This window comes from Tachysurus vachellii, chromosome 15 (assembly GCF_030014155.1).
Source record: "Tachysurus vachellii isolate PV-2020 chromosome 15, HZAU_Pvac_v1, whole genome shotgun sequence".
Classification (NCBI taxonomy): domain Eukaryota; kingdom Metazoa; phylum Chordata; class Actinopteri; order Siluriformes; family Bagridae; genus Tachysurus; species Tachysurus vachellii.
In genome coordinates this window covers 13,539,369-13,567,274 of record NC_083474.1, presented here as the reverse complement: position 1 = coordinate 13,567,274, position 27,906 = coordinate 13,539,369, and the positions used below count along the sequence as shown (strand labels likewise).

The following is a 27,906-nucleotide window of genomic DNA, read 5'->3' as shown; positions in this document are numbered from 1 at the left end:
AACAGTTATCTTGTTAAGGGGTTATCTCTCCTTTTAGTTGCCAAAAGGCTTAAGGGCTTTGGATAATACTTGCTCAGGTCTGGCATTTCCCAAGTCCAGCCAAGAATCAACAACATCTCCAACACTGTCTCCAAGACTATTTGTTACTTTTGCTTCTAGAGCACTGAGTCAAAAGGAAGGAGACATTCATCACTATTCACACCAAAGTAAAATAATTTGACTTTTGGAGTTATGGGTGCTCATGGATCCAACTTGGATGAAATCCTAGCTGAGGACATGCACCATTGGTACAATAAGTTCATGAGGGAGTCTCCATCAGGACTCATCACCCTGTTCGAACTAAAGAACATGCTACAGATGCAGGGTATGACCGAGGAGGCCAGCAGCTATGTTGACCAGGTCTTCTACACTTTTGACATGGATGGGGTAAGACAATCCACACTTCATCTAATTAAAGAGAATAGTGGAAAATAGAAATAATTTGCTTGTAACTGTAAATTCATAATCATTAATACATCACCAGTACTTCCTATATGACCCCAGATCCTAACAAGCCGGGATTATCGAAGAAAAGAATTACACTGTGCTGTAATGTTTTTGTGACAAATGAAGGCTTGTTCTGCTTCTTTTTCATTTTTGATAATGTTTTTTCTACAATTAAAAAAGGAAAAACAATAATGGACAGCAGCTTATAATAATTTAACTAAAAGGCATGTACAATGAGGTCACCAGTCATTTCCTAAGTATTCTAATATTTATTTGGCAAGCACCATAACTTTCATCCTTTCTGTTCAACCTATTCAAGCTTGATAGCCTAACAGCCAACAATCGGTGCTTCATGTGTCTAATGTAATGTTAATCCAGACCATTAAAAGCATTGGTACTGCAAATAACTTGTATTTGATAGTGACCACCACCAAACAACAGCAGTGACATTTCTTTAATGGATGACATCCAGTGCAACAATTGCATACCTAACGTTAAGACATTTTCATATATTTCTTCAACAGATTTTCTCCCAGGTATAACCTTGAATATCTCTCATTCTGTTTAGGATGGGTATATTGATTTTGTAGAATATATAGCAGCTGTAAGTTTGCTACTGAAAGGAGAGATCAACCAGAAACTGAAATGGTACTTCAAACTCTTTGATCAAGATGGAAATGGAAAAATTGACAAAGATGAGATGGAGACCATATTCAAGGTATCATTTTACTTGTGGTTTGGTATTCAGTATGAGAAGTGATACTTGTATAATGTATGAACTCTTCTGAATGTTACTTGGATTAGTGAGGCTTCCGTTGAAATGCTTGTATGTATGAAGATTTCTCTTACTGAAAAACAAATAGACTTCAGTGGCAGAGATTAACCATGAAGAAGGTTAACAAGTCTGATCCTCTGTTTCAAAGTGCTCTTAATCTTTGAACCCACTAAACTTAATCCTTACCTAAATCCATGTGGCATATTGCTTACTTCATTACGGTACTGCAATGCTCAGCTACTCGGTTGATCACAAACCTGCAATTAACATTTTCATAATTCTTTGTTTCATGATTAATAGGTTATTCTTCACCATTAGAAAAAAGATTGATAAAAGGTTTTCTGGATAGTTGGCATTTCTTTCCTAGAGGAAAACACTGATTTTAGCATTCAGCTCTAAATCTCTACATAGTTTTAGATCATGAAGTTTGAAACTGATGGTATTCATTTTGTAGTTTCCCAAGTTGTTCAGGTTCAGGATGAGTATTTGGCATAAAATACAAATTTTCCTCCATGGCTTAAAAATGAATTTTTGAACTTAAGGGCAACAGAAAAGAGTTTAATGTGGTGAGGATTGTTAAGAGTTGGATAACAAAGTGAAATCTAAGAGCTAAAATTGACATTTCTATTCAGGCTATTCAAGATATCACCCGGATCTATGATGACCCTCCAGAGGAGATTGTGACACTCATTTACGAAAGGATTGATGTTAATAATGAAGGTATGACCCGGTTCAAAATGTTCTATGCTGTAAGAGACATAAACATTTCTCACTAACTGATTAAGTTTACCAAAGAACACATTTGGGTTCAAAAGTGTACTATTAATCCAGATTATGTTTAACACTTGATAAGTTATACTAAACAACTAATTATCTAAATCTTAATAATAATGTCATTTTTTCCTGATTAGTGTGCTGGAAAAGGAAAAAACACAAATCTCCTACAGCACTGCAGGACTTTACTCTGACAGCTCTATCCTAGGCCACTGACTTCACTGACTTTAGTTTATGATGCCTTCTTATGATGCCTTCTGTTTTAGGTGAGCTAACCTTAGAAGAGTTCATCACTGGTGTTAAGGAGCAACCTGACATCATGGAGATGCTCACCAGGATGATGGACCTGACTCGTGTGTTAGAGATTATAGTCAATGGACAGAAGAAGTTGGTTAAAGACAGTGTGTGCAATGCCAAGTCATAGACAACAAGCCTTAGTCCCTTCACAACGTGCAACCTTAAAAATCAATTTGTTATAACTGAATAAAATGAATGTAGGTGATGGGGAGGTAAATGTAAAGGATTTCACATATATATATATGACATGTCTCTGTTTGTATCTACAGATTAAATTGTTTTCCAGAATAGGAAACTGGAACTGACCAAATGAATTGTGTTGAAACCAGCAGAAACCTGTAGCAATATTGTTTTAACATTATTATTATATATCCAAATTTATAGCTTAAATTTTTCTGCAGCATTTCTCCTGTGTTTTTTCTTCTTCTTAGATTAGACCACAATCTCACTGTGTACTTTGTCAATATGTGATTGATGTTTATTGTATGTGGGCTTGTCAGGTTTTGAACACCTTTATGAAAATTCCAATATCCTTTTTTTATTGCTATATAATGTATTTAATCGTTGCCTTAAATAAATCTGAATTTGCAAATCCCACTTTTATTTTATTAATCAACATGTGATCAACATATTTGCCTTCTAAAATGTATCCCAAAGCCTACAGGAGTAGTTTTAGACTGTTCTAGAAATAAAGCAGTGAATACAAATACCTTTGACACATTTTAGTGTCTAAAAGCAGCAGTTTTATGCAGAACTCAAGATAAAATATGTTGCCGAAGTAGATTACAATTTGATTAAAATCAACAGGCTGTGACAATATTAAAAACTAAATTTAGAGTAGCCTCACTAGATCTATCCTATGAAAGAAGCTTTAAGATATATCTGACCCAAGTATAACTAGTTTTATAACTGCATGTCGACTTATAATCACATGTAACCTGCCTTTGTCAATAAGGCTCTGTTGATTTAAAAAGGTTCACTAAAGGGGATATGGAAAGTCTTGTATGTAAAGAAGAGAACCAGCTTTGTTCACTCACCATATAAAGTCACTGAGCTCTTTGAAACAGAATTGCCACACATTTCACTGTTGTGGGTTGCCCGCTGTTACTGGTGATTGTGTTATTGACCGCCGCAGAACTCACATTAGCTAACCGTTTGTCTTTAGCAGATATTTCACATAGGTGCCAGTCTGGTGCTGGCAATTCTGTAAATCAAACAGTAATATTTCAGAAGACCAAAAAGCAAATATTTCATTAGGACATGCAATATTAGTAATGCCAGCAGCGAATGCAGGACAAAGTGACAGTTCCAGACAGTATTAAGCTGCAAATTGCTGCCAAATCTGAGAGCAACATTGTGCATAGCAACAGGACAATATGCAGTTACTGTGTACCTATAAAGTGCTTCTATACATTACGTGGACTCAATCAAAGGGCCAATTAATGTTTAGGAACTTAGTTAATAAAGAAAATTTTTCAAGCATTTCCTTTCTTTGAGACTTCTCAGGGAACATTTTTAGTGTTTAAATACACCTTGTAATTAAACCTAACTCCATGAGACATTTACAGCATTGTTTAAAAGTAAGGGACTAACAACACTGTTAAGGCTAAATGAACGAACATAGATGATACTTGGCCACACAAAACAATTATATAAAATTTGCTTTGCATTAATACTTCTAAAGGCCTTCATTACCTAATTTGTGCCACTTCACAGAGCCTTTACAAAGTTCAGTCATTGCAATAAATAGGTTATGAATATAAAGAAAATGTATTGTTTATTTATTTGTTCAGTAACCGTATTATTCTGGTCAGTGTCACAACAGAGACAGTGCCTATCCTAGCAATGGCATTTTTGGGAGATGGGAGAACTTTGATGAAACCCAAGCAGGCATAAAGAGAACTGCAAAACTAAAACTCAAAATCCAAAACTCAAATCCAAGTCAGGATCAAACCCAGGACCGGATCAAGCCCTAAAGCTGATGTTATCTAACGTGACACTCAAATACATCTCAAACATTTTCCTGTAGGCTTTTAAAACATTTCCGGTTGTCTTAAAAAACAGATCTTAGATCTGTTAGTGCAGATATCTAACAAATGTCTAATGACAACAGATTTTGTGTCCTCACTTTAACCACAGAATATTTATAGTGTTAGTACATTTGACACCCAGATACATTACTGTACATCTGCTTCAGTATCACAATTGCCTGTACAGCTAAAGGTCACTGGTATATTCTTAAGTATATTCAGTGACTTTCTTCGTGTCTGTATGTGTCAGTCTTTCATCTATCTGTTATTGTGTAAACAGAAGGCCACGGTGTCCCTTCCTGGTCCGTATGGGTGTGTGCGATTTATCTAAAATGATTTTTTTCAGCTACTGTTGTCAGAATCTTGATTTTGTGTTTATAACAAGAAACCCTTTTTGCTGTTGAACATAAATTTATCATTAACTATTAGTAAACTTGTATAGAATGCATACTCGGTCCAGGCGAATACTGTGCTATACAATGACAAGGTAAACATTGCAGCTGAGGTTGAATTCTGTACATGATTTGCTGAAGCGCATGGTCTGATGTCGAGCATTACATTAGGGTCAATGGCCTACAAAAGGCCTTCATGTCCTTGATGGCATTAACCAATCGAATGTCCTTGGAATCAAAAAGTAAACCTGAAAAAAAAATCATCAAATAAAGAATGCTTGTTGCTACATACTTAGTCAACTTCGAATGTTCCAATCTAATCAGCAACATCGCTACAGGCTCCCCTCCCTCACCCTAACACACACTATTTAAGAACACCAAGTCCTGATGCTCTCTCACTGCACTCAGGCCCCTTTTGCCTCAACACCGCCTTTCCAACATCACAGGAGCTGCCTGAATTTTCCAGATTAACCATGCAGTGTGAGGAGACCAGGCTGAGCAAAAACTCCTTGCTGCGTGCGCTGAAGCGCTACAGCACTGCAGTCAATAACATGGAACAGACCATCCTGCTGCCCAGCCTACTAAGAGACGTCCAGTCTGAAGACGACGTGGACTGCGAGGCTGTAGAGAACAGCAAGGACCTGTATGAATACTATCACATGCTGAAGGTAATCAGGAACACAGCAGAGAGCGGACCGTTGCCCTACGATGATGGGCACACGAAGACTCAAGCATCTCTGTTCAAAAGCCTGGAGCCGCTGCTGGAGGCTGACCCAGAGGCGTTCTTCTACTTTCACCTGAGAGGCCTGTTCTCTGTCATGGGTACACTCACGAAGAAATCACAGCATCTTACACACAAATACCTGGACATTGTGGGCGTCGGAAATTAGATGACTAAACTTCAACAGTTTGGCAACCGTATTTCAGCAACAATATCAAAGCTGTAACATATGACATGAAAATTCCACTACATCTTTTCTTGTACATCTGTTTAGAAAGTAGTGTCAAGTGCAATAAAATCATTGTTGTCATCACTTCAGTCACCTCTTCATTCTGTTCACAGCACAAAGGAAAATTGGTAAAGTGACCTAATTAGTCAAACTACAGAAAAATGTTTAAGGCAAGTATCCCCCAGTTTCAGCCGTTCACTTTATTTTTTTTTTTTAAATTGATCTGGGTTGATGTGGATAAAAAAAAAAAAAAAAAACAGTGTATAAAAGTGATAGTAGTGAACATCCACAACAGCAGTTTCTAGCTTTCTTTTTAACCCACATGAACACCTTCATAAACTACATAAAAAAGTCTACTGGAAAGTCAAGAAATAACAGTCAGAATTTGCTTTTGAGGTTTTCTGACATTTGATAGCAACATTCAACATCACATTATGTCATATAGCAAGGAATTAGTAAAGTCAGCAAAGTGTGAGAATGCAACGTACCTGTACGAAAGAGTTGGAGAGTTGAAGCTGATCAGTTTGTTCAAAGTGCACAAATAAGGACAAGAGAGCTGGACAGACTAAAGCACTGCTGCATGGGTGTCTAGGTAGAGATGAACCAAATCTTTCTAGCACCAGAAATGGTATGGTAGGTAAATACACCAATGTCAGCAGACAACCTAAATTACTTTCAAATAAAACATTTGCACAGCTAACAATGACATCTATTACGAAAAATAAAAGATATGTATCCAGGAAAGTTAGCATATTTATACCTAGTTCTTAACCTCTCCAAAAGAAAATTAATTCCAAAATGATTTCCGAGTTGAAGCACTGGGAGTCTCACTAATGTCTACAGACAGATTTAGAACGGACTCTTATCAGTTTTCAGATGAGCAACAGAACTTTCAGAATTTTCCTGAAATGTTTTCTGCTTTATATGAACATCAGATGTGTAAAAAAAAATTACAAAAATGGAATCTGTGCCTTTTAAACTGTTTAATTAAATATTAGAAACAATATATTCAATAAGCATTGTCTTATACACGTGTACATGGTAGACAGAAGATGTCCAGAAATGTTCTCCACATCTGTGAAAAGCAGCTCCACTCAGCGGATCGGGTGAAACGGCTCTACAATCTCTGCAAACGTCTTCTTTTCTGAAGAAACATTTTTCAGTCATCAGTCACTCACATGTACTAATCACTTTGTGTAGTGAAATCATAACAGAGTAGCTGCATGATTGACTATTAAATATATATTACATATTTCCTTGTCATTACCTTTCTCTGGAAACTCTACAGGGTGCAGTCGGATGTATTCATTCATCTCTCTGTCCAGCTTGGCATATTTGTAATTTTCGATCTTTGTTAAATGGTAGCCGAGGAACCAGCCAATAGTTATGAACAATGCTTGTCGATGGACACCTGCAAAAACACAAAGTACAAAAATACCAGTGTTTTAGCTGCAAGAACCTTAATGTTCCCATTAATTACAGTTATGACATTTAGCAGATGCGCCTATTTATATCCTCTTACATACATCTCATTTATATCAACCGAGCATGTCAGGGATAAGGCATTGCTCAGGGGCCCAGCAGTGGTGGGATTTGAGCACAAGACCTTCTGGTTAGTAGCCCTGTCATAAATACTGAGCAACCGCTCCCCTAATAAGTAAGAGGACAGGTCAAAGCAAATAAAGGCCTACAACATACATTTTCCAATATCAAAACTTGTATTATTATACGAACTTGCAGTAGAATTTCAAATGTCACACAATTTGTTTAAATATATTCCAATTAGCCCAAACCCGCATCTCCAGACAAAAATAGGCTACTGCAACACAAACATTCTTTTCAGTATTTTATTAAAACCCCTTACAATTTCACTGAATAATATGCAGTCCTATGAGGTTGTATGCTTGGTGCTGCTCTGCTCGTCTGTGCCTTTGTCTTACTTTCTGCTTCACTCTATCCATCCATCCATCCAATCATACTTTTCTGGCTCCTAGCTGCTGTGGATATAAGGATAAACTGCACAGCACTGTGTCAAAAAACTGACATATTAGCCTGTCTGGAAAGTTTTTATCCCCTATTACTACTTTCAATCATTTTAATTCTTTTCTGTGGAGTGGACAAATGTATTTTATTAACCTTAACATTATAACAGGTGATTTGACAGTTCATGTTTTAAATGGTGAATAATAACATGAAATATTCTGAATACCATCCTCACTTTAACATCCTCACTGAATAACATCCTCACACAATTTTCCTCTTTCCCCTCTGAAATTATTCCCATACAACTCCCCAAGCCTCAAAAAGTTCTATTATGCAAAGTACTATTTACGAGTGATGATGGCAGACAAATACAGACCAAAACAAATCTTAGTGTTTTTTTTGTTCAATGACAGATCATTCCTTAAAAATAATGACAATACCCACATGTAAACCATCATGGACTAAATAACAAACTACTTTGAACAGGTTTGATGATCTATCTGTCCACATTTCAAAATCAGCAGTTTAACACCAGTTTCATAACCTGCTGAAAAATCGATGTAAAAGCCATTTCAAAATTTGGCGGCTAAACTTTACCAGTGACATTAGACCTTATAAATGTGGTCAGACATCACTCCATGATTGTGAAATTTTATGGCATCATGAATTCTGTTACCCTGATTATGTTTCAGTACAAAAACCTGGTTAACTCTCTGCCAGGAGGGTTTGAAAACTTTCACCAAGATGATGAGCCAAACTTCAAATGGTTAAAGAAAGACAAGATCGTTGTTTTGCAGCGAACGTTTCTGTCTCCTGATTTGAACATTGTGGTCTAAAAGCGAGTGAAGTCCACATTCACAAATCTAAGAATTTAAAGAGATTTTAAATATTCTGCACAGTGCAATGGACCAAAAAGTCCAACCTGGTTAGGACCTTAAAGGAAAGACCTTTCATTCATTCCAGGGACATTATATGCATTTCAAGGGCCCTAAGAATGTTTTAGATAAAATATATTATTGTACAATGTCCCTGTAGCTGGAGCTCAAACTCACTTATTGGTTTCATTCTTATTAATTTTGTAGATTAGCTTTTTTGCTATTGTTTATGAAGAGTGTCAGTAAATCTTTAGGGACCTTTATTGGTCTAAACAGAAAGAAACAAAGCAGTTTTTTCACTTCTGAATAATTGTATGCTATATGACTGAGAAAACAGAAAAAAATGAACTTAATTATGCCATTTTGTTCTGTTATGTTTTCAATAAGAAAAACAGTATAAAATGAACACGTATGTACATAATGAACTTTGTTTATGTTGCATTATAAGTCACACAGATAAAAAAAAAAACCACTTGCACTAAACTGTACACTGTAAAAGAAACACACACAGAAGTCCTCAGACTACTGATTATATTCCCATCATAGAAAGAAAAGCTTTAGTGTAAATATGCTAAAGGGATATTAGCATAGCTAGCGTTAGCTTGTTAGCCTTTCAGTCACTCACCCGCTTTAATCGCAGGCCTTCGGTTAAGCGAGTTATGAAGCATAGCTGTGACCCAGCCGGTAAACCCGAGCCATACCGAGTTTCTGTTTATGATTCCCGGTGGAGGGAGAACTTTTGCCTCATCGGGGAGAAACCCCATTTCCGAGGATTAAATGTACGGCTCCGTTAAAGTGCTACACAGCGCTAGCTCTTTAGCACATCACCTCTCAATGCTAACCAAGGGCGATGTTTAGGATCTGGCGCAACATATGCGGCCGTCCGGGGGGAAAACACTGCGCTCTGTAAAGGTTCCGGCTTCTTGTAAAATAAGCAGTGGTCTATATTGGCTGAAGGTTTATTTGTAACCATAAACAACAACAAAAAAATAAAAAATAAATAAAGATTCATTAATTTCCTTCTATATAACCGTGATATTAATATCAGAACAGCTATTATCCAAGTTGTTAACGTTGCTAAACAGAACATTATCAGTTTATTCTAAAGCTTAATCATATTAAAGACCAGCACAACAAATATTAATAATTTGTTCCAATTTTCCATCTGCAGAACAACTGCTCATCTTTATTGCACCATTTCATACACGATTTGCATGAAAATCCCAGAAGATCAGCAGAATATCTTGTTCATTTGTCCGACGAGTTGGTGAAACATATACCTGAATTTTATCAAACTTTATAAAACGTCTCAGAGCAACATGAGAACCAAACCACAACGTTAAGAAACGACTGCACATGTTTCAGTATTGCACACAAAACTCTTATGCTTGTAACAACATGGCTCAGTGTGCATGCTCAATGAGCAGAACTACATTTCCCAGAGTTCAACGCGCTCCATTTCCCCTTTTTTTTTTGGGTTTGCACCGTAGAGGCGATGATGTCATTGTAAAAAACGAAGGAAACTCTGCATTTAGAGGGAGCACATACTGAGATTGAGGGAAGGACTAGATTTGAGATCACGTTTGCACAAACCCTCAGGACAGTCTGGATGCGTGTGGAGTAACACATTGTCCGGGGTGAAACCCCTGTATTCAGTAAGTGGATATATATATTTTCATCACCTTTCTCATCTCATATGAAGATGCTAACTGGTTAGCTGAATTGTCTGCTGTTTTTTCCCCCGTGCAAGCTGAAAAGAGATCAATCTGCTTGCAAGGTAAGGAGCACAAACAGATTCACACTGCAATTGCAGTAAATCACAGCATGATCAAGATCATGGCTTGTTGAGATCTGAAGTGCGTCTGCTGTTGCTACATTGGTGCAAGAACACTATTGATCCATCCATGGTGCTCAAGTGCCAATGCATTTTTCATGTGTTCACTTTATTCCTCTATCCATCTATAAAAAAATGCTTCATTTATTTCTTCTACAGTGCTCTTTTTCACAGCTGTGTGTGTGTGTGTGTGTGTGTGTGTGTGTGTGTGTTGGCTTGGCTTGGCAAACCATGCTAGGCCCCTTCTTCTTTACATTCCTGGTTTCATTATTGCAGTCCTCTCAGCATCTTTCTACATGCCTTGGCAACGACACCATTAACACACATGCACAGGAGCCTCAGCTCATAGCAACATAGAACACTGACTAAACAAAAGCAAATGGGGCTATCATTCTGTCTAAAAAAAACAGACTGCTCTGAAAACAAAATGATGCTCTTTAATTAAAGCCTGCAGGGATGCGAGGCCTTTGTCCCCCCTTTGTCACTGATGGCTTTATAGAGGGAAATGAATCAAAAGTCAATTTAATATTATTTGCATAATGCTTTTAACAATAGTCAGTTTCACAGGACAGATTTACAAAAATCTAAATGTCCATGTTCTTGATGAGTAACTGCTTTTCTCTGGTCAGTTAGGGATCTAGATTGTATTCTGTGAAAGCTAGGTGTGACCCTGAAAGGAGTCACGAACCATCTCATGGCAGATAGTAATAAGTGACCCACATGTGACAGTGTCAAAAAGATCCCTGAGACAACACAAGGAAGAAACCTTTAGAAGAAACAGACTCTGAAGTAAACACACCCTCTTCTGGGTGACACACAATAGTGGGATTCTAAGTCATGACAGAATGTAGGTGTAGAACAGAAAAAGAAACAGTACTTTATGGGGTGGAAAGATGTTCAGTGTGAGCTGATTATGAATCTCACATGAGAACAGGACAGTTTTTATTCTTACAGTTGCATATACAAGGCTATATTATCCAGGTAAGATTATACAAAAGAAATGGGGTGCTTTGGGCATAATTCGTTCTTGGAAAGCGTAACAATTAAAGTGATTGCGTTAAATATTTGTCAGTCAGAAGTCATAGGAGATAGACACAGCTCGCATGATGCTGTCCTTGCACAATTTTGTTAAAGCTGTGATTTTTGGTATATCATATTGAGCGGAGTGGCTCTAATGCACACTTGATACTCTGTTTTTCTCAGATAATTGTGACCATGGAGGATTACGATTACCTCTTCAAAATAGTGCTGATAGGAAATGCAGGAGTGGGCAAAACCTGCCTTGTCCGGCGCTTCACTCAGGTCTGTCCAATTATATTTGAATATGTTTTCCTTAATCAACAAGGCACTCAGTAATGCTAATAAAGCTTATAATGATCGAAAGTGGGTGAGTCCAAATGACGTTCTGCATATTAGTCATGCTGATTTCTTGCTGCTTGGATAAGTTAGCATTTTAGCCAAATGACAGGATTGAAATTTAAACTCCTAACACATCTAGATCCTGTTTAGAACCTTGTCTTGGAAATTCTAATGTTGTGTACAGAGTGTAGTATACTACATATCAGGTGGAATAGTGTATATTGACTGTTTGTATATTCTACCCCTTCTTTCTTGTTCTAGGGTCTGTTCCCTCCTGGTCAAGGTGCCACGATTGGGGTTGATTTCATGATTAAAACTGTGGAAATAAAAGGGGTGAAAGTAAAGGTACTTAAATGGCACTGATACACAGCGTTAAAGATTACACTCATGAATATATTAAAGTTGCAGTGCCATACTTTCATGCAGTGCCATGTTGATGTATACCTTACATTTTAGGCATTTTTTAACACTTTTACTGTTGATTATTACATTCTTTATGTATGTGCTGCAGTTATATAAGTTTCTATATTAAAAAAATAAATAATTAATAAATAAATGGCATGTTTCACACAGATCTTTCATCTTTCACACGCTTCTTATTATAAACTGGTCTGTTATATAGTTTTATTTAAACACTTTAATTTTCCCCATAAAAATAATAAAAGTTATTTTCTAAGTTTTAAATAATACATCTTATCTTTCATTGTAGTCTGTGAGAGATGCCATATGCATGTAATCATGTATTAGAGTTTCAGGGCGGGTGAAGTCCTGATTCAGCTGCTATGTGGTGACTGATTGATTTACTGATTTGTTCAGCTTCAGATCTGGGACACAGCGGGGCAGGAGAGATTTCGCTCCATCACACAGAGTTACTACCGTAGTGCCAATGCACTCATCCTCACCTATGACATCACCTGTGAGGACTCGTTCCGCTGCCTCCCAGAGTGGCTGCGGGAGATCGAGCAGTATGCCAACAATCAAGTGGTGACCATCTTAGTAGGTGAGCATTCAAACTGTTTAACTAATTCAACTGTTTCTTGTGTCTTTTCTGTTTATGATGCATTAAAAAAATTCTGTGGATTGGAGAACTATTATATTGTTTCACAGTATTTTTCATATAAAATATCAGCTCTCTGTGAATACTTTAACTTCAAACATTTCTTGAGAATAAACGTGGATTGTTCTATGGCAATTCTGAACAGACTTATGCACAGGATTCTGACACCTTTTCCCTTTTTAATAATCCAAAGATAAATCAATGTATTATTAGCAATTAGCTCCTTTAGCTTTTTTTTATCCCATATAACTATATGGCTAGCTTATTGCTTGTAAACTAGCTTACATACATATGTCAATTTCTGATCTGAACCATGCTTTAATCACACTCGTGGTAATTGTATGTGCCATAATAACAGTATGTGATATGAGCTGTAGTTTTGGTCATTACTAACATTAGCAAAGTTAACTAGTCTGAATGAGCATAAACTAGCTTACATTTGTCACAGGTAGACTCGAGTAGGGTGTCGGTATGTGACTTTTGATTTGCATTGTAATGTTCTACATAGATGATTTAAATTTAGCCCAATCTAGCAAAAGTTACCACAACAAACAAAGAATCCTGTTAATCATTAACATTATGAAATCTTGCATAGTAAACATAGCGTAGTATCTGTGATGTCATTCTTTAATACCTAGGCAATGTGATAGATTCAAAGGTGGTGAGGCATTCAGTTTGGAATCAGTTTTTTTGTTTATATAATTTGTTTTTCATGTTTTTTTAAATTTTATAATTTTTTTTTAAGAGATGTTTTAATACTGTTTGCTTAGTTAACTGGGTTCTGACACTGATGCACACATAATGCCTTGAGAGCACTATTTGATATTCAGCCACAGTAAACACGCTAATTTTTTTTATTTTGATTTATTATAATGCTGTATGATACGACTTGCACTCAAAATATTTTTCAGTTAACACCAAAAAATCATTTCAAATGATCAGACCAAATGATCAGATCAGAGCAGCTATCGTGAGTCTCAGCTTGAGGACTTGCCTCTTAGAGAATTTAGTGACCACTTGTCTTCTTCTTGAACAGGAAATAAGATTGACCTGGCTGAAAAGCGAGAGGTCCACAGACACAGAGCGGAGGAATTTGCTGAGGCCCAGAGCATGCTCTACTTGGAGACGTCTGCCAAAGAATCTGACAACGTGGAAAAACTCTTCCTGGATTTGGCCTGCGTACTGATCCGTGAAGCCAAGCAAAACACGTTGGACAACAACGAGTCTGCGCCTATGCCTGGAGAAGGCAAGAACATCAATTACCTAAGCTGCTGCAACATTAACTAGGGATCTTGTCTGCTAATCTGGCAGTGGGAACTTTCCTGCCCAATGGGGTGCCAAAAATGTGGTTATTTTTGACGTCTCATGAGTAGATTCCTCGTTGTCACCACTATTGAGGTCTTGGATGCTTTTCGACCCATATGTTAAACTGGGTTTTTTAAAAGCTACTGACTGTACCACTAGAAAATCAAGAGGAGACGTATGCTGACACCACTGAGGAGAACCTAAGCTACATGGTACCAGCTAGCTGGTATATTTACAGACCAGACAATGAGTTTTCTATAATTCAATACAACACTTAAAGATGCGTAGGCCAATTTGCCTACTATATAAATGATATGATCAAAAACACACATCTTCACCAGCAGCAGTCTTGCTGTTTAAATGGAAAAAACGTGCATCACACAAAATAAGATATGAAAAATGCATAGTGAAAAATTATGTCCCAGATTCAAGTTTAAAATGCACTTCCACAAATTTACTGGTAAGAATTTAAATGTAGGAAGATTATTCTGTGGCTGAACATTTTAGAAAGTCTTAGAGAGTCTTAAACAATAGGGAGAGAAGTTTATTATAGATTGTGATGTTTTTCCATAAGGGAATTACCTAATTATTCGCTTAGAAGCATAATCTGTTTTGTTCATTTTTCATCTTGTTTTAATTTTGAGTGAATTTGAGTGAAAAAAGACAGTTGCACAGTTAAAATTGCATCTCCAATACATTTTAGCAGACATCAAGTAAATGTTACAGTCACGTGTAAGCAAGACGTTGTTTAACTCAGCATATTTCTGCTTCAGGTTGATTGATACGATGCATATTACAAATATATTTTACAATGCACAACTGTAAACACTGAATGAGGACATATAAAACACCTCCACTCACCCACCCATAATTTACAGTCCGTATATAATTAGGCAGTAATAGAATTTACTTTTAAAAATGTTTAGCTCTATACTACAGTACTTTGGATATGAAATGAAACACTACTGTTAATAACATGTTCCTATTCCTTCCCATTAGCTGTGCACTATTGTATTGTTAGTTTATAGACAAGAATATTCTTTCTGTTTTTTAAGAAGATTCTAGATGTGGTCGAAACAGTTGTTTCTCTGGGAACAACAAAAATGAAAAAAGTCACCATAATTCTGAAAATCAGTGACTACAAAACATAAGTTGTATTTAAACTGTTTTGTACTGTATCTGGTTAGAAAGCAAGTTGGGTGGGATGGATTTAAAATGGTAGGCATCATGTATGAAACATGGTGGTGGTAGTGTAACGGCTGGTTGGTAGAACTGTCCTGTATTGAAGATGTGATTGGCAATGCCAACATTTGCCTACTCCGATCCAAACAAATTACAGAACGCTGTTAGACAGTCCCACCACCTGCAGCAGGACAATGACTCCAAATCTACTGTTAATGCAAATATTAACCTTTTCAGGGCCAGAAAGTGAAATGTCAGTTAACAACTCAGCTTTAAATTATATTCCCCTTACAGAAAATCCCATTCAGAAAGTAGGATGTGAAATGGCTGTAGTACAGGCCTAGCAGAGCATCACTAGGAAACAAGAAGACGCTATTTATATTTAATACTGATGCTTTGTCTGCTTTTCTTCTTCCTTGCAGACTTCAGTCAGTCATTGAAGTGACAGTGACAGTTCAAGTGACAGTTCTATTTATCATGGTGATTTGCCCAACTTATTGTTGTACTTTTTTTGAAGGGACTAAGTATTGTAAGGTCCGTAATGACAGAGTGATTTGTTTAGCCTCTATTACAGTGACTTGCCCATAATTACACATTGTTCAATACACTATCTTTAATGTTGTGTAATGTCCAAAAAACAAGAAACTGACTAGAAACAACTGATCTCTCTTTATTGGCACATCTCTAATTTTACACAGCAAAAATATGAAAAAATACATTAGACTGTTACAAAAATTTTGAGACTCTTCTATAAACATTCTGGTCAATATAATGATTATAAATTTGTCTTTATTGTTCGGTTACATTAAATGCAGAGACACACCAAGAAGTCCTGCTCAAATAGTTATTAGAAGAACTTAATGCATTAGTGCATTAATGCATTAATATGAATGTTTGATTTGCCCTGTAGCTGTTGTACTTTTCAGAGTTGTAATGTTAATATTAATCATCAACCTTTTAACCAATCATCCTAGAGAACTGAGCAGACCTGTGGTCTAAACTGCAATATTGTGCACCTGATTTCAAGGTCATAATAACTGTTTCATTACAAATCCAATTTGCTGGACTGCAATGACACTAATACAGATCATTTTGGCCGGTGTCTGTAACAGAAGAAAAACTGTATCATACTATAATGTTATGCACAAGTTTCTCGCTACAATACTTTTATTAATAACACAACAGCATTTTTGTCTTGTGGAACCTCCTTGGTATGTCCTCCTATTCATTTCCGACATGTAGACATACTGCGGTTATAAACATGTATACGTTACTATATACTCTAATGGAAAACTTTGATTATTCAGTGAAGCTTTGGTGCTGTAACTTACTCAGTAATGTTTTAAAGCATTTGACATGGGAGTGTGCGTAACATTTAGTTATTTTCAGCACATGTATTAAAACTGTCTGCACAATCAGTCTTGATCTTTAAATACATTATACAGCAGGATTAAGCAGATTTTTATGTCCACAATAATATGTAATGTTATCAATTTTGACTTGTATCCCAGTGTTTTCTTTGCTTTTTTTAAGTGTTTGTTCATCTTGACTTGAGTTTAAAATCGTTAAAAAGTGTACCTCCATGTTGTCTTCACTGTTTTTAATTTCATCTGTATTACAACTGTGAATCTTATCTTTTACAAGTGTTTTACCTGGCTGCTAAAAACGTGTTAAGTTCACTGCCTTCAATTTGATCCATTTATTTTAGCGAAATACTTAGTTTTTTTCCTTTCTTTTTTTAAATTATTTTTTTATTACAAAAGCCTTTTTTGAGTTAATGTGTTTAATTTTGTTTATTAAATCACATCTGTTCACACTATCTCCCAAATACACAAATGACATGCGATCTGCTTAAATGATCTTTTGTATGTGATCTAATAGTCATGTTTCTTTCCTCGTCAGCATCTTAGCTTTTGGTTTTGCATTTAAATTAGTTTAGCATATCTTCCTATATACCCTTTTAGCTGTTTCAGTTTTTTTGTGCTATATTTTCTATTAAGACACTTTTAAAATGCTAACCTTTTCTAATTTTGTATATACACTATTTTTTAAGTTTTAAGTCATGTCATGTACATTATGCTTTTTGTCCAGCTTTATTTTACAGAAAAGTGCCATGTTGTAATGTTTCACATTGTATATGAGTGGGACTTTGTTTATGCACTAAGCTTCATTATTAGTATTATTAGTATTTTACAGTTTTATTATTCTAATTATCATCTTTTTATGGAATATTTCATCGCTAAAAATATACCGTTGTCAGAATATATATATATTCTTTACATAGTGAGAACCTGATAGTATTATTTTAGAGGATTTCGTTTTTCATGTTTAGTGACAAATAAGTCAGGATGATAGAAAACCTGTTATTGTTTATTAATTATAGAAAAATGACCCGAATCTACATCTGTTGAGTTTAATTTATGTTTAAGATATTTAGCTTTGTACAATTTTGGTAACATGTTTTTGTTACTTCTCACAATGCAGGTAAATATAAAAACTTTCCCTGATTAAATATAAAGTTGTGACATTTGTTTATATATATTTTAATATTATTTTCTTATTGTGTGTGTATATATGTGTATGTGTGTGTGTATATATACACACACATATATATATATATATGTGTATATATATATATATATATATATACACACACACACACACCAATATTTTGCTTTATGTATGATATCTATATATAATGTATGTATAGACACCAATAATTTGTTTTATATATGATCTCTATATCATACATCACACACCCGCGTCACTGGAAGACTAAATACTGTTAGGTAAAAGAGCCCGGATGTTAACTTCAACTCCCATTAACCATTGCGCTCGAAACTGAAGCACGTCTTTACGACAAGACGTAAAGCGTACCGCTTTTGTTATTGTCGGGCATGTGGAGTATTGAGCAAGTGAGCTTTGTCTTTTGGGGGAAATACACACAAAAGCCGCTGTTATATTGGACTTTAATCGTTTTTCTTGTTCAATATATTTTAAGATAGAGGCTTTTAAAATAATACTGACTAAATCTACCAAAGAGTAAACTTTTAGCCTTCCTTGGTGATATAATTAGAGTTGTTTAGCTCTGCTCATAGTTGCTGTTGCTGAGTGTATTTGTCCACTTTTCTCGAGTCATGTGTCAGCTGACTTCCTTCTTCCTCAATCTCCAGTCAAACTGCAGGATTTTGTTCTCCACCGCATTTTAGGCACAGCCACGCCCCCTGTAGGGGCAGTCCAAGGGCATGTCTAGACCGGAAAAGAGGTGGGAAAACTAACAAGGCTGTACAACCACCAAACACATTGTCTTGGCTTTTCTTTCTGCCTGTCCATCAAGTATGCGAGCACCGGTCAGAACTGCCTCTCTCCCATGGGTTCTCCTAATATTCCTCAGTATTTTCCACGTGGAAGCTCTTACACCTCAGCTTTTAGGAAGACGCAGCGTGGGGAGAAGTTCCTCTGAGCAGAGAAAAGTGATTTATAAAACTTTTTATTTTGATCAGCAGGTAAGTTATCACGTGACATCTGAAAGGCATTTCAACAAATATCAAAGTCTGGCATATGAATTTAATTCAGTAGCATAATGTCATTAATTCACTGCATTGAATCAAACGTTCTAGAGAAAACATAATAGCAATAAATAATTTTATTATTACATTAATACTATATTTATAGAAGTCATATGTTTGCTGAGTGCTTATAGTTAGCAGCCTGTTTGTTTGTTCTCTTATAAATATGATCAAAATGATAATAATACTGTAGTGAAAGGTCCATCCATGACAGTGTAGCAAGAAAGAAATGCATGCATTTGTCACTTGTAAAAAAAAAAAGGTGTAAGACCTAATGGTATTTGTACATGTGTTAAAATATTCACATCTGTAACTGTGTACGTTTGTATAAGTCTAATTATTGAAATCACTTGAGTCAGCAGTAATAATCTATTTGTGAGTCATAGGACATTATTATGCAGTATCCATCAGTTTATATTTATGGTTTACTCATAGCCTACTACTGGGTTTCCTGTACGGATTTCCTTAATTCTCTGTGCAAATAATCTCTGCGCCACTGCTTCATATTGTGTCTGCAGACAATCACGTTTTATTGTTGGTCTCTTAAGTACAATAGCAAAGAACTTATCCTATTTGGTACAGCTCTTGCGCCTATACCTCAAAGAGTATTAAATTTTTTTTAACTGAATTGTTATGCCTCATTCACCTCATATGCTTCATATATAGTGTGAGACACTATACTTTATTTATTGATTTTAATTCCAGTACCAGAAATGTTTCAGAATAAATACCTAATAATTTATAGTTGTTTTGCCACTCCCATATTGCGTGAGAAAGACTAAGACAGGAAAAGCTCATCTTCTTTAAGACAAAAGCAAGTCTTTGGTCTGGGCTGTGAACATCATTATGCCTCTAACATCATATGTTCACTCTGCCAGATTTATCCGCTGAGGCCTGAAGAAGACTGAGCCCATTTCCTGACCTTCTCACTCCTTATTGTCCTGTTGTTTTCCCCTTCGTCAGCACTTAAATGGTTGCAATCAGTAATCTGCAGTTGTGCTGCCTTTAGATAGTCTTCAAAGGTTCAAAGTGAATAATGGGTCTATGTTGGAAAATGTGTAATGGCCTGAGAAAACCCTTAAAATACATAGTCAGGTTTTTTCCACTATATGCTAAACAAAACTACAGATTATTATTTTACGTGAGAGAACCAGAAATAAAATAGAATGAAGTAGAATTTTAGTCTGGTTACCTAAAATATGAGAAAGCTATATTGTAAATTTTAACGTAAGGTTAGTATATTTATGAGGCATTATAAATTTACTATTACTTTATTCATCAGCTTTATCTATATCACTTTGTCTCATTCCTTGAGGTAAAAATCACTCGCAGTGTTTAATCACAAGCATAATATAAGTAATATTTTTTGTTATCTTTTTTCACAGTGTGTGCAAGCACTCTTCTCTGTTTTGATGAAATCTAGACCAACTAAATTAGACATATTTCCGTCTATTTGTGACTCATAGAAATTGTGAATATAAAGCACGAGTATATTTGAACCTCAAGGGATTTGTTTAAATGTTGTTACTTAAGTAAATTGGTGACTCTGTTCATTACATTATTACATTACATTACATTATCAGCATGACATGTTACATCAGAGACTCCCTGCAAATCCAAAAGCATTACATGTGGTTTAGTTTAAAACCTTTATTTTTTCCAGAATGTTCTCTTTTCATCCTAGCAGGCTGTTCTCATTTTCTGCTGTGCTGTATTAATAGAGGGGATTTCCAGGCGAGTTCAATATAGAAACTAAAAAGTAGAAGCTGCGTTAAGATTTTCTGCCAGGTTCCAAAATGGGGAAGTGGCAGTTTAGTGGTTGAGGCAGTTGGAAGTTTGTGAGTTTGAATCCCAAGTCCACCAAGCTGCTACCGCTGGGCCCATGAGAAAGGCCCTCAACTCTCTATACAACTGCTCAGGATAAAGGTGTCTGCCAAATGCCATAAATGTAAATATAAGGAAATATGTAGATATTTCTATTTTATATTCATTTTTGTTTTCAGCCACACTGGATAATGGATAAGAGTAATTAGTTAAAAAACAGATGAATAAAGGAATTAAATGTTAATTGTATTTTAGTCGATAATATTTAAAAATTAATTTAGTATCGTGTTCGTGAAAATTATTTACAGATTGATTTCTTCCAACGACGACCACAAGGTGGCGCTAAAGCAAGTGATTTTTTTTCAAACCATGTAAGGAAATGTTGAGAATATCTGGCTTTCAGTACGACACATGACATAAGATTTGTATAAATATATAATTGTTTCATAATTATGTATTTATACAAACTCCATCTATCTATCTGTATGTCTGTCTATCTGTCTATCTATCTATCTATCTATCTATCTATCTATCTATCTATCTATCTATCTATCTATTTTCTTCTTTATGTATATTTTATGTTAAACAAGTGATGAACATATGACCAAAAGCCAAAATTTGAGTTTCAGATCAATACAAATCTTGGTTCTGGGAATCCATTGACTCATTGGCTCATAAAATATCTGCCTCTTTTTATCCAAAGGGAGGGACAGAAAGTGTTAGGGGGACAACACCACAAAAGAGAACATTCTTTGTTTATTGGGTGGGATTCAAGAAGGAGGGGATGACAGTTGAGAAACACAGTGGCACAGCATTGCAGCACTTGGAATGTACTTCAGCCTCCCCGTCTTTTTTTTCACTAAATGCAGAGAGAGGGAATAAAAAGGGATGACAGAGGACAAGTTGTGGGATTGAAAGAAAGGATGTCACAGGGATGGTGAAGCCGGAACTAATGTGGCATCCCTGAGGCCTGGCATTGGATTTTAATACAAATTGAAGCTAATTATCTCTCCGTCCTCCTCCTGAGAATTTCCTCTTTACAGTATACAGATAGCTTAGGGCTGCAGGATCAGTTAGAACACTCAGGAATACCTACATTATATAAAGGCAATGGCAGTGTGTGCATTCATGTAAAGATCCATTAAGACATTATGTATAAAGGTATTGTTAGGCCTAGATATGCTATTCTGATTTCTGTTCTTTCACAGATCGATCACTTTGGGTTTTTGGAGAATGGCACGTTCAAGCAGAGGTACCTTGTCAACGACCAACACTGGCACAAGAAAAATGGGCCAATTCTGTTTTACACGGGCAATGAAGGAGACATCACCTGGTTCTGTAACAACACTGTAATTATCGAATTTAATTGCTTTGTTCTGGTTCATATAACATAGATATCCTGTCAGGAATTTACAGGATTATCATCACTAATGTTGAGTGCTTGTCGGATTTGACACAGGGCTTTATGTGGGACATAGCAGAGGAACTGGGTGCCATGCTTGTTTTTGCAGAACATCGCTATTATGGAGAATCCATGCCATTTGGAAACGAGTCTTACAGCGTAAGCAAAATTCCTTTAATAGTGTCTAACTTTGTTGTCTCTGCTACGTTGATTTGTTGAAGACCTTGACATGTCTCTTTCTTTTAGAATGCCAAGTACTTGAACTACCTGACATCAGAGCAGGCATTAGCTGACTTTGCAGTGATGATTAAGTCACTAAAGAAGACGCTGCCAGGAGCCCAGAACAGCCCCGTCATTGCCATCGGGGGCTCCTACGGTGGAATGCTGGCCGCTTGGCTGAGGATGAAATACCCCAATGTGGTTATAGGGTGAGATATAAACAAATGGTCCTTGTATAAAATGGTGTTCAAATTGCAGAGTGATTTACACTTGAAAACTGTATAGTTGATTGTTTGCAATTTGCATATTACTGAAATTCATTGTGTGTAGTGGTGTCTATGCCCCTGGGAATATGTGAGCATAGGAGAAATGAGAAAGGGATAACTGTAGGGAAGTGTAAGATTAATGCTAAAATCTGGAACAAGAAAACATTAAGTCTTGTTATTGTTTTCTTTCCAGAGCTTTAGCTGCGTCTGCTCCAATCTGGCAGTTCCCTGGCATGGTTCCTTGTGGTGATTTCTACAAAATAGTCACACAAGACTTTGCCAATAGTGGAATCAACTGCAGCAAAAACATCAGGAGGTCATGGACAGCGATCAACAATGTGTCCTCAACAGGTTTGTACTAGGATTAAACTTCTGAGGGTTAAACAACTTCATCAGGCTTGCCTGTAAGATTCATACAATAACGCACTACTGTGACATTCACTGTTTAGTCACTTTTTAGTCTTTTAGGCCTTAAAGTTGCACACTTCGGAGTATCTGTGCTGAACCTATGTATTACACTCACTGATCGATCACAGCTGAAGGTCTGCAGTGGCTGTCTCAGGAGTTTGGCCTGTGTTCTCCACTGAAGGGAGAGGATATAAACGACTTCAAGGCCTGGCTCCAGGAAACCTGGGTGAACTTGGCGATGGTTGATTACCCTTACGAGGCCAACTTCCTCCAGCACCTCCCACGCTGGCCTATTAAGGTACAACACATTGAACTTATTCTAACAATTTGCCCTTTAGAAAAACAAGACCTTTGATTTTTAATAGAATCATGTGGTGCTATTTGCAACCAAATGAAATTAAATTCACAGAGGTGGACAGAGGTCAATGCCGACAAATTGCTTTGCCATTTTTTTAGTGGCTGTTTTCCTAAAGTGGAAAAAGAGTTAAATGTTCTGGCTCTAATAACATGATAAACAATGCCATTGAATCAACACTGTTACATACAGAGCTGTCACATGTTTAGATACTTCTTCTACTTTTGGCTTTTCCTGTTAGGGGTCACCACAGAATCATCTGTTTCCACATAAAATCTATCCTCGGCATCCTCTACTCTCATGCCAATTACCTTCATGTCCTCTTTTCCATCCATATATATCTCCTCTTTGACCTTCCTCTTGACCTGGCAAGCTCCATTTCCTTACCTGGCAGCTCCATCTCCAACGTCCTTCGACCAATATAATCACTCTCCCTCCTCTGTACATGTCCAAACCATCTCAATCTATCCTCTCTGACCTTGTCCACAAAACAGCCAACCTGAGCTGTCCCACTGATGTGCTTGTACCTAATCCTATCCATCCTCATTATTCCTAAAGAGAACCTCAACATCCTCATCTCTGGTACCTCCATCTCTGCCTCATGTCTTTTCCTCACTGCTACAGTCTCTAACCCATACAGCAAAGCTTCTCTCACTACTGACCTGTACACCTTTCCTTTGATTCTTACTCTTCTGTCACAAAACACTCCTGACTACATTGATTAGATTATAGGTGTTTATTTAGCAGGACATTCTTAGATATCAAATTTGATAGAAAATAACTTGTTTTTTCACTTGAATGTTCTTGCTCTCTGGTTGTTTAAATTAAAGCACACATTATTAAAATACGAGCACAATTTAAATAGTGGAATAAACAGACTTCCAATAAGAGAAAAGAGAAAGTGGTAATTGTTGTAAAGTCCTACCAAAATCTGATAATGTATGCAACCCCTATGGGTGTTTAAAGTGGTTTAGACTGTGGTCGCTGAGATGGGCCCTTTTAATGACAAAGCTAATGTGATTATGTGAGTGACTGTGAGAAAGGCCCATTGAGGGCTTAGAGGAGGGAAATCTGTTAGCGGAGATGAATGTATAAGCCTAATCCCATCTGAAAAGTAGAGAGAGGATGCTTTAGAGAACTACTGCATTTTTTTGTCATGGTATAAGCCTTAGCTTAGACATGTCTGTAGCCTACCTTGTGCACAGACCACCTCCCCTTTTAGGTGCCTAACAAAAGCCTTAGCAACAAACTCCATGCTAAGTCCAATCTGTTTGAACTGTTTAGTCAGTGAACACCCAGGCACTGGCACATCGGGATGGTAGCAGAATCCTGGAGCCTTCAAATACCCATCAAATTAACCCCTTCACTGACAGCATGCAGCATAATTATTGGGCTGGTTGTTTTCCAGGGATCATGGAAATAATTAGCTTCTTCAGAGCCATTTTCTTTTAGGGTCCTTGTCTAGCTGAAACAGCTTGTGATTCTTTGACCTACAAAACAACAAACTTGACTGAAGCTAAATTGCATTCCACACATTTTTGCCTGCAAATCAGACCTCGATTCCATAACAAATAAAATAAATCATATGGATTGTTTTCTGTTTCGGTACTTACGATAAAACGAATTATATAAGGAAGGATGTAATGCATGTTTGTTAGTTATTACATCTTGTAAATAGTATTTGTTTTCTGTATACCCAGATTTTTGTGGACACCCATATGTGTTTTTTGCCCAAACTGTTGCTTTAAAGTTGGAAGCACACAATTGTATGGCATTTACAATTTTCCTTCACTGGAAAAAAGAGACCCACACTTTCAGCATTTTAATGCCTCAGACCTAAAGACATAAAGCTCGCTGTGACCTGTGGATTTAATGGGATGTTGAACAAACATACAGATATGATGGTCAGCTGTCCACATACTTTTGACCATACTGTTTAGTGGACTATTTTCCAATTCAACACAAATTTTCAACTTAAGTTTAATGTTTGTGGCAGAGTTCACTTTTTTGTGAAGGAAAATAAATTCCAACTAAACTGACTTCAGCATTTAAAATTTCCACATATGACTCACAAGATAAGGTACAATGAAGTCTAGTGCTATTTTGTAATGCATAACTGTAAGATTTCTTTCTTTCTTTTATGTTCTTTTCTTTCAAATGGCTGGTGTGGTTCTTACTTTGGCCATATGTGCACCTCTAATGCACCTCTAATGTTATTTGGATCTTTCAGGTTGTCTGCACACACCTTCAGTTTGATACTGATGCTTCACACAAGCAGCTTTTACATGGCATCTCACAGGCAGTCAGAGTATACTACAACTACACAGGCAGTGCTGTTTGTCTTAATGTGTCTGAGACTGCTACTGGAAATCTGGGAATTATGGGTTGGTTTTACCAGGTAGTAATTTCAACGAAACATAAACAGAATTTATCGGTATGTATTTATACGACACACTGAATGGTTGATTTATTGATGTGAATAAATTGACTTGGCCTATTTGTCAGTCTTGCACAGAGATGGTGATGCCCATGTGTACAGATGGTGTTCAAGACATGTTTGAGGCTATGGCATGGAACTTTCAAGCTTTTTCTGATGAGTGCTATGCTCTGTTTGGAGTACGGCCACGGGAGGACTGGGCTGACACTGTATATGGGGGGAAGAACATAAGCTCCCACAGCAACATCATCTTCAGGTAATTATTTTACTATCTATGGACTGCTAATTTTGTCATTGGCCTTGCTGGTGGATTCATACTTTTTTACCTACATTTGTAAACCCCAGATATGTTCAAGTACCCTGTTAGTAGCAAATAACACCCTTTTGGCTTTCGGTGCATTTCTGGAATATAATGTAATGCAATATGTATGAATCAGCGATGATCCATTAGCCATTCATATGCGTTTTGTTTTTCACATGTATGCCAGTAATGGAGGCCTTGACCCCTGGATGAGTGGTGGAGTAACTAAGAGTCTTTCTGACTCCCTGGTTGCCATTTTGATTCCTGATGGAGCTCATCACCTTGACCTACGCTTCAACAATGAATATGACCCACAATCGGTCCTATTTACCCGGGAACTGGAAGTGAAGTATTTTAAGCAGTGGATCAAACAGAATGCAAGGGCACAATAACCACAGGACAGTATATAGAGACACATTAGATCCTAAACTAACTGAACCCTACCTTAAGGATATCAACAGGTTCTGCTAACTACCAAAGATTATTTTTTACTAAACCCGACCAAAGAAGGTTTTTATGTTCCTAGACTCTTTAAAAAATGGTTTTTGAATGATCTTTAAAATATTTTTGTGAGCCAATTTAGTGGTGTGTGTGAGCCAAAGTTTCAAATCAGACAGATCCCTTGTTTTTACAGTATGATTAATTATACATATTGTACTCATTTTGTTCTGTATAAAATCCAAAATATCCTTGTGTGGAAGGAATGATAAAAACATTAACTTGAAAAAAAAACTGTAAGACCACAGAATCCAAACAAAATTCTAATTTCCTACCTTTCCTCAGCTGCTCTTGTGTGATTTAATGAAAATGCCACAACAGACGATGAGCAATAAAGTGGCTAGTGGGAGGCTAGTAGTGGAAAGCAAGGAGACCATGCCCCATGTGGTCTGAGCCACAGGATCCCCCAGACTCCGATTCATTCACTAGCAACACAAACCCCTCTGAATTGCTCTACCTTGACATCCCTTCATCTGCCCCCTGCTAGTAGGATTATTAATACTACAGCCAGAGTGCAGAGGAGTATTTGGGCTTGATGGTGAGCTAGGGTTGAGAGTTGATGCCTCAGAGACAAGTGACATTTGAATGGGAAGTGATGAATGATAATCAACCACAGTAAAATGTTGGTAGCTCCTAGTGATCTATTGCTTTGTGATCTACAGGTATTATTTTGTAATTATACATCACAACATTTGATTCTGTTTAGTAAAATAAAGCTTTAATGTCATTATTGCCTAACCTGAATATTGTCATCACTCATTTGGTTAAAATATAAGCATTTTTGTGCAAAAAGTACTGATAACTATCCATAGACTCTCATGTGGTTCATTTTCAAGGATGTATGTCATATACTGTATCATTAAGTGTTCATTATAATAACTGGCATATATATTTAAAAATCCTCAATTCAGGATTGTGGGCTAGGTAAGTTGTTTCATAAATTTATACTAATAGAGATTTCAAATGGATAAAATAAACAAAATGTTTTTTGTCTAGGCACAACGATCTTTCGCATGATCTTTCGATTTTCACCCATAGACATGAAAAAAAACAAACAAACATGGGTGGTGAAACAACCAATAATGTGGTCAATATCTCACATTTCACAGAACCGACCTTAATTTCAGCATCCTTTCTTCTCATCTGACACATCCATCAATCAAATTTGTTATTTGTATTCTGCTGACCCTTGGATCGTTGGCTGTGTCACTGCTAATGCAGACCACACACTAGGGAGAAGAGATTAGGCATGTGTGTGTCTGTGTGTGTCTGTGTGTGTCTGTGTGTGTCTGTGTGTCTGTGTGTCTGTGTGTCTGTGTGTGTGTGTG

At 36.6% G+C, this 27,906-nt stretch overlaps 5 protein-coding genes across 6 annotated transcripts; 4 read left to right on the top strand and 1 right to left on the bottom strand.

Moving 5' to 3' along the window:
• The first annotated feature begins 105 nt into the window (after positions 1-105).
• guca1c (guanylate cyclase activator 1C) lies at positions 106-2,888 on the top strand. The gene is made up of 4 exons (XM_060888179.1): positions 106-426; positions 1,055-1,204; positions 1,894-1,981; positions 2,302-2,888. The coding sequence occupies exons 1-4, from the start codon at positions 232-234 to the stop codon at positions 2,457-2,459; spliced, it is 591 nt and encodes a 196-aa protein (XP_060744162.1). The 5' UTR covers positions 106-231; the 3' UTR covers positions 2,460-2,888.
• A 2,255-nt stretch (positions 2,889-5,143) lies between these two features.
• Positions 5,144-5,788, top strand: thrsp (thyroid hormone responsive). Its single transcript, XM_060888542.1, has one exon. The coding sequence runs from the start codon at positions 5,228-5,230 to the stop codon at positions 5,642-5,644; it is 417 nt and encodes a 138-aa protein (XP_060744525.1). The 5' UTR covers positions 5,144-5,227; the 3' UTR covers positions 5,645-5,788.
• Positions 5,789-6,672: 884 nt separating this feature from the next.
• ndufc2 (NADH:ubiquinone oxidoreductase subunit C2) lies at positions 6,673-9,435 on the bottom strand. The gene is made up of 3 exons (XM_060888543.1): positions 9,188-9,435; positions 6,972-7,115; positions 6,673-6,848 (listed from the first exon to the last, which is right to left on the bottom strand). The coding sequence occupies exons 1-3, from the start codon at positions 9,324-9,326 to the stop codon at positions 6,799-6,801; spliced, it is 333 nt and encodes a 110-aa protein (XP_060744526.1). The 5' UTR covers positions 9,327-9,435; the 3' UTR covers positions 6,673-6,798.
• A 624-nt stretch (positions 9,436-10,059) lies between these two features.
• rab30 (RAB30, member RAS oncogene family) lies at positions 10,060-17,795 on the top strand. Of its 2 annotated transcripts, XM_060888540.1 has the most exons (6): positions 10,060-10,217; positions 10,313-10,339; positions 11,600-11,698; positions 12,017-12,100; positions 12,572-12,755; positions 13,849-17,795. In XM_060888540.1, the coding sequence occupies exons 3-6, from the start codon at positions 11,612-11,614 to the stop codon at positions 14,097-14,099; spliced, it is 606 nt and encodes a 201-aa protein (XP_060744523.1). In that variant the 5' UTR covers positions 10,060-10,217; positions 10,313-10,339; positions 11,600-11,611; the 3' UTR covers positions 14,100-17,795. The 2 variants fall into 2 exon arrangements, with proteins under 2 accessions (XP_060744523.1, XP_060744522.1); XM_060888539.1 differs by lacking the exon at positions 10,313-10,339.
• A 419-nt stretch (positions 17,796-18,214) lies between these two features.
• prcp (prolylcarboxypeptidase (angiotensinase C)) lies at positions 18,215-27,316 on the top strand. The gene is made up of 9 exons (XM_060888026.1): positions 18,215-18,805; positions 21,901-22,041; positions 22,152-22,253; positions 22,341-22,522; positions 22,773-22,930; positions 23,116-23,285; positions 25,573-25,740; positions 25,848-26,035; positions 26,268-27,316. The coding sequence occupies exons 1-9, from the start codon at positions 18,638-18,640 to the stop codon at positions 26,470-26,472; spliced, it is 1,482 nt and encodes a 493-aa protein (XP_060744009.1). The 5' UTR covers positions 18,215-18,637; the 3' UTR covers positions 26,473-27,316.
• Positions 27,317-27,906: the final 590 nt, after the last annotated feature.